General features: G+C 39.1%; 2 protein-coding genes across 2 annotated transcripts in view; one reads left to right on the forward strand and one right to left on the reverse strand.

The window, feature by feature from the left end:
* LOC106657108 (RING finger protein 17-like) overlaps window positions 1-12,032 on the forward strand; it is a 155,086-nt gene that overhangs the window by 12,528 nt on the left and 130,526 nt on the right. The window lies entirely within an intron of this gene.
* LOC106657110 (S-methyl-5'-thioadenosine phosphorylase) lies at window positions 352-4,796 on the reverse strand. Its single transcript, XM_014378421.2, has 6 exons — window positions 4,299-4,796; window positions 3,386-3,546; window positions 3,098-3,318; window positions 2,803-3,005; window positions 2,514-2,723; window positions 352-2,434 (listed from the first exon to the last, which is right to left on the reverse strand). Exons 1-6 carry the CDS (start codon window positions 4,317-4,319, stop codon window positions 2,402-2,404), a joined length of 849 nt encoding a protein of 282 aa, XP_014233907.1. The 5' UTR covers window positions 4,320-4,796; the 3' UTR covers window positions 352-2,401.

The following is a 12,032-nucleotide window of genomic DNA, read 5'->3' on the forward strand; positions in this document are numbered from 1 at the left end:
TATGTTCATAATAAATGGTACCAGTTTACTAAGTCAATTTACTGTGTACCATAATAAAAATTGCATGACACACTAATTTTTATGAGAAAATGTTCATTATATTCCACGGTTACTTTATTATGAGATATTTTTTCTCATCGTATAACTACGCGGATATTGAAGAATACCGCAAGCCATGATATGGGCATCTTGTGTATACGATACCAATATTTGTAAATACTCGCTTTGTTGGCGCTCAGCCATAATACACATCAGCTCCGGCGTAGTGGTGTACAGGTGTACACTGCACGAATTTCAATTGTCGTTTTGACTCGCGCACGTATATAATCGCGCGCACCGCGAGTTCTTCAATTGTAAGAGAGTTTCGAGCGAGGTAGATGAATGTACCCCCGGAAACTCTACGACTGTCAAATTAATTCTCGGTGGCTGAAATTGTATTTATATAGTATGAAATGGGTATATAAACACGTGTATATTGTCAAATTCTGAAAGGACGCATCGATGGAAACGCGCCTAGGCAGCAGCAGCAGCAACAGCAGCAGTAGCACCACCGAGAGAGCAAGTCTTATTGTACCATGGGGCCGCCACGATTTGTGCCCCGTTACTTGCAAATTTCACAAAGAGCCACGGTGGTATAGATAGCGGTTGCAGATGTTTACACTTTTGTCGCATTAAAGCTCTATACCCGGCTTGCGTAAATGAATACTAGGAGATTTCACACTCGTGGACGTAGAGATAATTCCGGGGGCGAATATTTACCCTCGCATGCGTGCACGTGTATTGAGGGGCGAAGAGACTGAAGAGTATACTTGCAGCGTGTTGTGTGACACCTGCATGAGTTGAAAGAATCAAACGTTCTATAACCTTTAACGATATCTGTAAATTTATATTGATGATTGGTTCACTATTATTTATTTTTATGACTAATACTCTATGTTTTTATTGCTTTAAAACAATCCGAAAGAACTAACATTTAAACGTACTTTTTTTTTATAAAAAGTTCATACCATACCGTCAGAGCAAGGAAAAAATAAATAATAAGTACATTCGAAAAAAGAATAACGCAAGTACAAGGAACTGAGCAAAAAAGCATCGAAAAGTCAAATGAATGTCTACAGTGTACATGGAGTTTCAGAAAAATTTATTACGTTTATTAATATTTACAGAGCAAACAATTTCGTCACAGTTTTAACTATAATAAACTCAGCGACTGCTAAATATTGAGGCTCGTTCTTTTAAACCCAGCAGCAGGCTTGTCACCTCTTCGTCGTCTCTGTTTTCACTACCTTAAATTTTAATTTAAATCTGCATGACCATCATGTGTGCGTAAATATGATATTTGAACATGAATATTCGCTAATTAGTCTTTTTAATTATGCAAAAAAACAGCCCTCCTCGTTGAATGAGAATTCCTATATCCATCGTTGTCCTCCAGCTATTTTCAGTGTAGTTGGTAATGTTTGGTTGACGTTTTTTTAATAATTCGATTGTTCGAAAAATTGTGCAGTTCTAATTTTACGGGAATGTGGAATAATTTACGACACAAAATACTGTTCGTTCGAACATTAAGCTTAAGACTTGTGCAAATACACCCACTTGTCTCTTGTATTCGTTGACATTAATATGCTTCTTTGTTTTCCATCTAACTTTCCGTTCCAAATATATAACTTGTTCTCGAGGTTTGGTTTACATAGATATGGGATGATAGTCAAGATTTCCTACAATTGGAAACTATATCCAGTTACCAACTAGTGTGACAGGCTAACGGCAGCGCAAACTAATTAAGGCAGTGAATCGCGCTTAACGTTGGCTTTCTACGCATTTCTATAGAACGCAGGGAGAGAACGTAGAGCCCGGTGTGTTTATGAAAATTCATCTTTCTGTTTCTTCCTCTTTCTTTCGTTCTTTCTTTCTTTCTGGGTTGTAGTTAAGAAGAAGCAAACGTAAGTTGCTGCCTATAAAACGACGTCATTAATTGGGTGTTCAATTAGACTGTTCTCAGTTGAACGCTGTCATACTTGCAAGAACTGTTTCTCGATTGGTCATAGGAAGATGCTATTACTAATTAATACTGACGAAAAATTCTATGGTTCGCATGCTAGAAATATAGTATATAAGAAGCTGTGGAGCTTGCACACACTTGATAGATTGTTTATCAACCGTTGAAACTATAAAATATGTACTGAAGTAAGTGATTGATTGTTGATTTGACACATTCGAAATATGATTTTGTATGTTAATAACAGTATTTTTTCAAATGTAAAAACGATATTTTATTTTTCTTGAAATTTAAAGCTTATCATGAACATTTTTAATTTAAAGTTGCCTAATAATAAAAATATTAATCAATAATAAAGTCTACTTCTATCACATTTTATGGTTTAGGAGCATATTTTTGCAATTAATGAGTCACATTGCTATTCTTCACCAAATTCTGAAAAAATAAAACTCATTATTAAGACTTGTTTTATAGATTATAGATTTATGTTCTGTTTACTTTTATAAATCTATACCTTAGCATTAGTAATACTCTGAGTCCAATCTTCTTGGCCTATCAACTCAACACTTTTGATTAAAAGTGAGGTCACTTTTTCAACATTTTGTTTAAAAATTGCCAAAACATCTGATACACAGACATTGTCTTCTGATTCTTTCCAACAATCGTAATCAGTTGCTATTGCTATAGACGCATAAAGAAGGCCTGCTTCTTTAGCTAAATAAACCTGTAATTTTTCGATGTCATTAATAAAATTCGAAATATGAACCGTATTTTTCTTGACCTGTTAAATTATGATAACCAACCTCAGGACAAGTAGTCATATTTATAAGATGACCACCCCACTGACGGAACATATTGCTTTCTGCTCTCGAAGAAAAACGAGGCCCTTCGATGGTTACAACAGTTGCTCCTTTCATGACAGAGATTCCGAGATTTTGTGCTGCTTGTTCAATCAAGTCCATTGTTTTACAATCGAATGCTGGGAACATGGGAATATGTCGAACTCCTGTAGACAAAATTCATATTTTAAGTAAAATTATTTTGCAATAAACAACTTGACGTAAAAAACCGAACATAAATATTGAATCAAAGCGTTACCTTCATAATATTCAGAAGTATTGTCATAGAAAGTATTTTTACGATGAATAGTTCGATCGATGAAATCGTTAGGAATAACCAACTGCCCTTTAGTTATGTTTTCGGCTAAAGATCCACAAGCAGTAGAAGCCAAAACGTGAGTGCACCCGAGATTCCGGAATGCCTCCAAGTTAGCCCGGTAGTTTATTCCAGTGGGCGAAATTTTATGTCCTGGACCGTGTCTATAAGAGCATTTAAAAATTATACATCTCTACCAAAAGCAAAATAGTCTATGATAAATTGACTTACCTTGATAGTAATACCACTTCGACACCTGATATCGATCCTACATATAAATGACTTGATGGTAATCCGAAATCGTTTTTTGCATCTTCTCTCTTTATAATATTTCGTGGTTGGAAAATTTGCTTTGATGGGTCGTCTAATCCAGATCCACCAATAATTCCAATCTGCGTTGAATATAAAATTATTATTATCCACTCAAATTGATATCAAAATGATTAATAATCTTCGATTAAATAGCTCTAAATATTTCAGTTGAGTAAAATTAGTGAATATTGTACATCAAGTTCTGATAACTACCTAACAATTAATAAATTTGAGATATTTTTATAATTATTGAAAGATATTTTTAGAACTCTTGAATGAGTTTATTTAAAATTTTTTTTAAATTTCGAAAATATTTTGATTCGTTTTGCTAGTAGCGCCCTCACATATTTTTTCACTGTTGGTCCAATTAATGCACGTGGTCGTAAACTTATGAAAACAAAGAAACTTCATCCCACTCAAACGATATGACAAACAAATGACAACAAAGTGTTGCCAATTTTTGATTGCCTAAAATGTATCTACAATAAAAATTATAGTTTCCATCGATAAAATAAAAGAAATATCTTTCTATTCACTTCATGTAAAGTCACTGATAAATTTTAAATAATTGTTTTTTCATTTCGTCCGACCGATCCTATAAAAATCAGCAAAAATGACATTTTTTAATATCTGTTTCGTAAAATGTTTATCAATATTGACTCAATATAAAATTATCAAGACAATTAAGCATAATTTTACTCTGTAAATTCCAAGAATCTGAAGAGGTTGGTAGATATAAGTATACGATATGTTACAATACATTCATTCTAAAGGTCATCTTTACACTAGTTTTAAACACAAATATTCATAGTAACAAGCAAATTGTACTTACTTTAACTTTTGGCCCCGACATTGTAGTAAATAGTTATAGAGTTGTGCAACGTGAAAAAATATCAATCATACACTCATACACAACAGTTCACGTTCTCACCAACTGATGTCTGTTATTTTTTGAGTAGCAACTGTGTAAGAACACGAGAGAGATCCCCTCCCCTTGTCTTGTCTTGTCCCCTCTCTCAGTTGATCATTATGGCATTAAATAACTTGATATTTTGTAAAGAGTAGCAAATTAGTAAACTGCTTATCTTGAAAAGTGTATCGCAAATTTATGTTGAGTACAATTATTCTGACAATGTATTATTAGATTATTAATTTTTTATCTATCAACAATTTAAACACTCGAAGAGGTATTGAATATTATTGTAGAAAAAATTGTCGTTTTCTTTTGATACAATTCATATTGATGCGTTGCTTGGTAATTCATGTTGTTCTAGTAAGATAACTTGATAGAAGCTAAACTGAAATAGAATGCACAAAGAAGGAAGTATATCGCATGGCAATCGTGATGCCAATTAGATTAATTGACGTCAATTGCATGTGAATAAATGTAGATAAAAAGTCCACGTTCTCACGTAATAAAATGATACTTACATTATTTTTTAAAGTATAGTCATTGATTATATGTTTACTCACAATACTTAAAATACGTCTAATGAATTTCAGTCGGTAAGGTAGGTGTTAGAAAAACCATAGTAAAAACTTTTTGAAATTTGTCGAGTAAAGTCGACACTGCAGTTTTTTTATGCATATATAGCACATTCTACATTTGAAGCAGTCTCTCGTTTTTGAACTATTGTAATTTCTCGTCTCTTTCTTCGAAGAAACCTGATTTAAATAACTTCAGCAATTCAACACGCGAACCAAAATTGATATACATTACAATAAGCACCAGGGGGCTTGAAAGAAAAAAAAACGCATATGAAAAAAAGTAAAACACGTTTCGACGCTGATAGCGCGACAGTTTGTTCACCAAGCGTGTGCTCAACTCTCTGCAGCGTACACGTGCACATATACACGCACGGGCGAGTTTTGCAGCGCGCCTAGGCTCTAAATTACTGCCTTGCATACATACATGCATGTGCGTTGTTTGTCGTATGTATATGTGTTAGTGTGTGTCTACTCTCTTTAACTCCTTCAGGACTTGTCACTCTGATATTAGATTTCATTTCGCCAACTTTGTTTTCCTATAAACTTTTAATGTCGCCACGTTACTGCCTGCGTTACTTTTGTTTAATGCCGAAGAACTTCTTGCCATGCTGTTGCTGCTGTTGCTGCTGCTGCTAGCGACAATTATGCGCATGCAATGAAGTGTGTAACAATGCCGTACATACTTGGGTTCATGTATATTCCTATTGTACGTATGAGAAGTTTGACCAATCACAAGAATTATATATACACAATCGTAAAAATTTGCATTATATCAGTTCGCGTAGTTTCTCCTGCAAAAATTGCCCCGATGCAAATCTTATCAGGACTTGATGAAGCAGTTGTCGCCGAACTTCAAATTTCATTTTCTTCCGAATGCTCTCGACGAAAGTATTATATCGCGCGCGTCTCGAGTGACCGCCAGCAGCAGAAATAATCTCATCGTTAGCGAGAACGAATATCAATTGATAAAATATTCGCTCCGTTCGAGCCGTGTATATATAAATATATACACGCGATATAACTTGCTCCAGTTCCGGTATATGTATACCATGCAGGGACAAAAGTTCGAAGGAAAGCTCTAAAAGGCGTGAGGGGGGAGGACGACGACGACGACAACGACGACGACGACGACGACATGGACGACGAAAGGCACGAGATATATTAATTAGTACTAGTGCCACCAAGGAGTTCTCTTCAGCTTCAATATATCAGTAATTGGCGCAAACCACGCGTTAGTCAAGTTACTCAAGTTCGTCGCGCGCGCATACGATGGCAATGGAAAACAACTGCCTGCCTGCGAAACAGCTCTCCGCGCGCAACGCGGCGCTGCAGCTCGTAGCAGAGAGTAGTTTGACCCCAATCTCGTCGCCCGCGTCGACGGCGATGTGAGCTATCTCGTCGCTAGCTAGCTCTCTCACAAACTGTCATGTAATTTGCATTACACACGATGTGAACTTTGCAACACAGCGTACGGAGTACGACGACACTGCTGCTGCTCCGCCCTAATGGGATCTTGCGCGAGACCCTTTTTTCTGTGCATGTATAAACACGCGCGCCCCGTACATTTTCCCTCCCTTAGCGCGCCAACACAACTGTCGCTGAGCTCGGTGCAGCTTGCGGAGTAGCAGTAGTAGTATTAGTAGTAGTAGTAGTAGTAGTTGCAACTTGGAAAACTGAGAAAATGATTGTCAATGCTAATAAAGTATAGTTACTCAAAGAGGGTTGGAGAAGTCTCGTGGTGCAGTTTCTCTCTCCGAGGCACTAACGACTCGCAAGCAGCACACTCGCAATATGCGCGATACTTCTTGTCCTCTCTTCTCGCTCTCAACTTTTGGATCGTAAGCACACTCTGTTCTGCTGCTGCTCTTTATGCGCTCTTGTAGCTTGTAATGCCTAGTAACCGGCTGAACTTTTCTCTAAACGCCAAGTTCCGACGCTTTACGTATGTGCTGTGTTGATCTACGAGAGCTCACAAACGGGAAATTCGGCTCGAATTTTGCTGGAGTAGATAAAAAAGAAAAGAAACGTTTGGTAATTCTCAATTGCTCGTTCATCAAAAGATTGAAACTTAACGTGAAGAACTGAAAAAAATTCAGCCGGAGAGCCCAGAGGAGGTTAAGAAAAAGAAAAGAAATTGAGCAAATATATCTCGTCTTTTCCGATTTTTTATGACTAGCTCTCTCTCTCTCTCTCTCTCTCTCTCTGTACGGCTCGGTAATATTTGCGTTGCAGAGGGTAAGGGGCACGTACTGCTTTTAGCAGCTGTACGCGCGCGCTAGCCTATAGTAGAATACTATATACATCCTAACAAACTGTCAGAAACGAGTAAAAGAGCTCTTTTTCGTAAAAAATTTCAATTATTCGCATCGTCTGATTTTCTCGCTCGCTAAATTACGCGGCTATAAAAATCTCGCTCTTCATTTTCGTGCGCAGTTCTAAACACGATAAAAATTCACAGGGTAATTGTGTAGAAATAAAGTCTCGCTGTAGCTCTTTTTTGGCGTTTTAAGGCCGTGTCATTGATATGCTGTAAAATAACATAACTTGTGAAATTCTTATTTAATGTTTCCGTGGTGAAAATATTTCATTAAATGAATTGCCATGACATACGTCTTTTTAAGAAAATTAAATAAATTTAGTAAACTTAGCATAGTTATTCACGGTTATTATTAAAATTTAAGCAGAGATTTAATTTATCGCTCTGATTTTAACCGAGTAAAACCAAGAGGCACACAAATCCAACTGTTATTTTTCTTTCTATCGCGAAAAGAGTCTCCAATATCAAATTTTTCAAAGGTAGACTATACTTTTTACACTTGATCTTTTTTCTATTCTTCGTCGTATAAAAAATGAAGAAGAAGGAAAAAGAGTAAAAAAAAACGTTTTACAATCCATTTCTCGTTCGAAACTTCACTATTTTTATTCTACTTTATTTCCGATCTCTTCATTCTTTTCTCATTGACCGAATTCAATTTCGTTTCATCCTACTTTCTTCACTTTCTTCGCTCTTTTCAGTACTTGTATCGGGCGCGCGAATGAGTCTCTTCTTTCCAACGAAGGAATGCCTTTTTGCTTCTGCATTCGGGTTTTAACTGTGGATAATCTTCCTTCGGATTTTGAAACTGCAACTCATATTCTTCATTGAAATGTTGTGAATTTGAACCTTCTTTTTCCACGAAGAAAATGTACTCTTCTTTCTTACTTGATTATCCTTGTCTATTTTTTCGATTAGATTTGATTTAAACAATCAAAGTCACAGCAATTGTTTAATCCATGTACAACGGAGTGCATATTGTGATTTTTCTGAATCATCAATAAACCCACAAAATGCATGTTATTTTATACATCATCCCTCAAAATAGGTATATCGAGGGAGAGAGAGAATTGAAAGCTGAGCAAAGCTCTGGTAGTACCTACAGACGGTCAGCCAGAAGCAGCGGCAACGTCACAGCGGCAGGCAGTATCCGAGCCGGAAGTACCGTGGGTGCGCGCAACAGGTATACATAAATATATACACGTTTATACTCATTGAAACTAGTCGTCAGGCCCTATGCTGCTGGCATCAAGCCAGAGTTGTTGTTCGCTTCCACTTCCTTTCTCTCTCTCGTTCTCTCTCTCCTCCTGCCTCTTATTCGAGCATAATTGGCAAAAGCTATCGGCATCGAGTACACTAATTATTCCTCCTCTTTGATGCGGAGATTTGGCTTTTCGCGTTGACGCGTGAGGATCGATGCTGCTGCTGCCGCTGCTCCAAAAGTGGAGAGTTTCCCTGTGCCGTTCGTTCGGCTAATATAGAGAAAGAGAGAGAGAGAGAGCCGAAAACAATTGAATAAAAAAATCGAAAGACGCGCGCGGGCGAAACTATCGATGCAGAATTAATTAAGGCCGTGAACCAAGCGAGCGCGTGCGAAGAAGAGCCCCGCGCGTGTAACGACGCGCTGTTGCTGCTGTGCGCCAGCTGTGTAGCTGCCACTGTTTGACTTTGATTGCTCTTGAAAAGTTGTCGTCGTCGGGGATAGGCGCGTCGTCGCCTGCTGTGCGTATATATAATGTATATACGTGTGTTGACTTTCGAGAACACGAGAGTAGAAATTGTTTGTTGAACTTTTTTGCGCGCGTGCACATTTCGATAGCACGTACGTAAACTTGAACATTTTATAGCCCAAAAGTGCTCGCATGCTTTCGGTTAAAGATTCGAAAGATTCAAGACGACGACGATGCGTGTGTATCGTATACAAAACAATAATTGCGCATTTCACACGCTAGCGATTCACTTTCGATTTCGTTACTTTTTGCCTTGACGTTTTTTTTTACCTCATCGTACGGTTCTCAGAATTGTTATCATCCTGTATGGAAAACACAGGAAGCACTTGAGATCGTGCAAATGAAAGCCTTAGAAAAAGACGATAGGCCACAAATTGAAAGATTGAGGATTTTTTGCCCAATGGCGGGGGAATGCAACAGCTGCTGCTGTTTCCTACGGTCTCTCTAGCTGCAGATATATACAGCACTTAATAGATCGTACGCAAATAGCTCGGCCTCTGCGTTTCACTGGGTTGTGCACGATTTTGTAAAATTTAATTGCTACAAGCTCGTTCATGCTACGGTACATTCAATGAGAAATGCATACGTGTGTACACAGAAGCGACGAAGAGAGATAGAGAGAGAAAGAGGAGGTAGGATAGGTAGGAGGAGGCACTTGCGTCGTTGAACGACGTGTGGAGTGCAGCAGCGTTATATAGCACACACACACGCGCGCGCGCGGGCGGCCGGCCGACGGCGGCGGCTTATTGTACATGCGCCGTGATGAGAGCTCATTTCACTCTGGGGAGCTTTGCGTGAAATCTTCAACTGTCCGCTGGTGCTTGACGCGCTTTAACTCTGCGATGGACAGGTTGCATATTATACAGGAGGCTGGTAGGCCTGTGCGTCCGTGCCTGCGCTGGCTGGCCAGCCGCTGTCCGCGCGCGCTCCGAACGCTGACGGATATTTTCTCTCCCTCCGCGCGTTTATGTTTGCCTTTGAGGTTTAGCCTCGCCCGTTTAGGATTACGCGTGTATTTATCATGTATAATATTGCGCGCGTGCTGCACATCGACGACTGTGCGCAATGCCAGAATGAATTAACTGATAAATTTTACCAACTTGAGTTAATATGTTGCACACACATCCGTGGCCGCGACTCTGGGATTCGGTGCGCAGGTATACGCTCGCGACGATATAATGAGCGTACATTAATCGAGTGTGGTTTACGAATGGTCGGGCGCGCGCTCCGAATTCGCGCGGGCTACGCACGCACGCGCTCGTACACTACCGTGCAATTCGAAAAGATTTCAAAATCGTGCTGGAAATTATCTTTGCACCCACTTGATGGCTGACCATAATGTGAATGGATATTAAAAATCAATCAACTGCACTAATATTTGGTCTACAATGTACCTCTGCTGCGCATCCTGCAAGCAGCAACTCGTCCCAACTATGTCAATTTCGTTCCACAGTTTTTTGTTGCGATTTCGTTTCTCGCTAGCTATTACTGTCCGTCGATGCGCTCACGTGTGTGCAGCGTTGCACTTGTATCTCGCGGATATAGTTTCATAATTCCGTTTCCTTCTCGGGTATCTCTCCCGCGCGCGTGTAACACCGTTTCACGAGTTGAGAACTTTTTTTTTTATATTCCGTAAAAGCTTGTATGTGTGTACGGCTCGTCAAACGCTTTGCAATTTTGCGTGGACTTTCACTGAGCAGCGCGCGGGGCGCTCTCTCGGTGAGCTGCATACAAACATTCATGTATATATAGTGTAATTGTATAAAAAGATTGTTCGTAATATTAAACTTCATCCGCGAGACAATGCAAAAAGGTAATGACTTGATTTGTCCTCTACTTTCTTCGGCGCGCGCGCGTTACTTTACCTATTCTTCATCGCTACAAAAGAAGTGAAAGTTTTAAATCTTTCTCCCTCTCGAAATAAGTTCAAGATTAAAATGAAGATAATGCAAGTATTTTAATAGATTATTCATAAAGAAAAAATTGGATAATGAGATCTCGTTCCGTGGACTAGTTTACCATAGCGATGTAACGCGTCGATAAATTAGATTATAAAGTTCGTCCCTCCAAAAAACTTATTCGAATATGAGAATACTATAGCGAGTCCTTTTTTTTTATTAATGACGAATAGAAGCGTACAAATGTGAGTACACATTGCCCGAAGAATAATCTGTCGCGCAACGCAGCGTTTCCATAAAATCACATTTGCATTCATTACTCATTCTCTCCCCGCATCCGTCGGTCTATTTTTCTCCGTATAAATCACTCTCTCTCTCAAAAGTGTGTACTTGACTATGTGCAGTTTGGTGCTTAAGTATTTGTGTATATAGACACACAGCTATTTCTCCGCGGAGCTTATTACGCGCGGGGCCAAACTGAATGATCACACTCGTTGTGCTTTGCGAGCAGCCGCGTTGTGCATATACACATCGCAAAATCTCAAATGCAAATTGATGAAAAATGCAGTTACCAATCTCTGGCCCTCTCTGCTTAATGCGAGCGTCAGCCTGTGTGTGCTTTGCGAAATCTTCAGTAATTTTGCCTTATCAATCTTCGCCCAGCATTTCGCTGACATATTTTTATCTTGCGCTTTTGAAGCAATCTCTTGTGTCCGCTTGAGAGTGTAGCGAACAACAAGCCCTTCAATTTATCTCGTATCGGTTGTAAAACAAACATGCCCCTTTGATTGAACCTTCCTGCCTGGATCTTCCTACAGCGAAATTACGTTTAATCGAATGCGGGACTGCGGACCTCAGTCGTTTCGGGGAGATAGACTCATCTTCTTAGCAGGTGGTTAATTGCGCACACTCATCGATTAATAGGTTTCTCCCCGTTCCAACGTGCGTACGTTAGCCTATACGTACTGCGCGCTTATTTCGCGCTACAGCATGATCGTCGTCGTCCTTCTGGACATGTCAGGTGTTGTATTATATATCACACGGTCTCGCCAATATACATACATACATGTATAAACGTGGGAGCTATTATACAGGAGGAAGGTGTGCATAAGCTTGCGCGCGCGCTAGCGACGGAG

Source organism: Trichogramma pretiosum, unplaced genomic scaffold (assembly GCF_000599845.2).
Source record: "Trichogramma pretiosum strain Unisexual culture from Peru unplaced genomic scaffold, Tpre_2.0 scaffold14, whole genome shotgun sequence".
NCBI lineage: Eukaryota > Metazoa > Arthropoda > Insecta > Hymenoptera > Trichogrammatidae > Trichogramma > Trichogramma pretiosum.

Bases quoted from the DNA above. Each gene is read 5' to 3' on its own strand.
- LOC106657110 (XM_014378421.2), bottom strand. From the start codon at position 4,319: ATGTCGGGGCCAAAAGTTAAA. The intron at 3,547-4,298 runs GTAAGTACAATT...TATTCAACGCAG, and splicing joins TGTCGGGGCCAAAAGTTAAA to ATTGGAATTATTGGTGGATC. The intron at 2,435-2,513 runs GTATAGATTTAT...TTATTTTTTCAG, and splicing joins AGAGTATTACTAATGCTAAG to AATTTGGTGAAGAATAGCAA.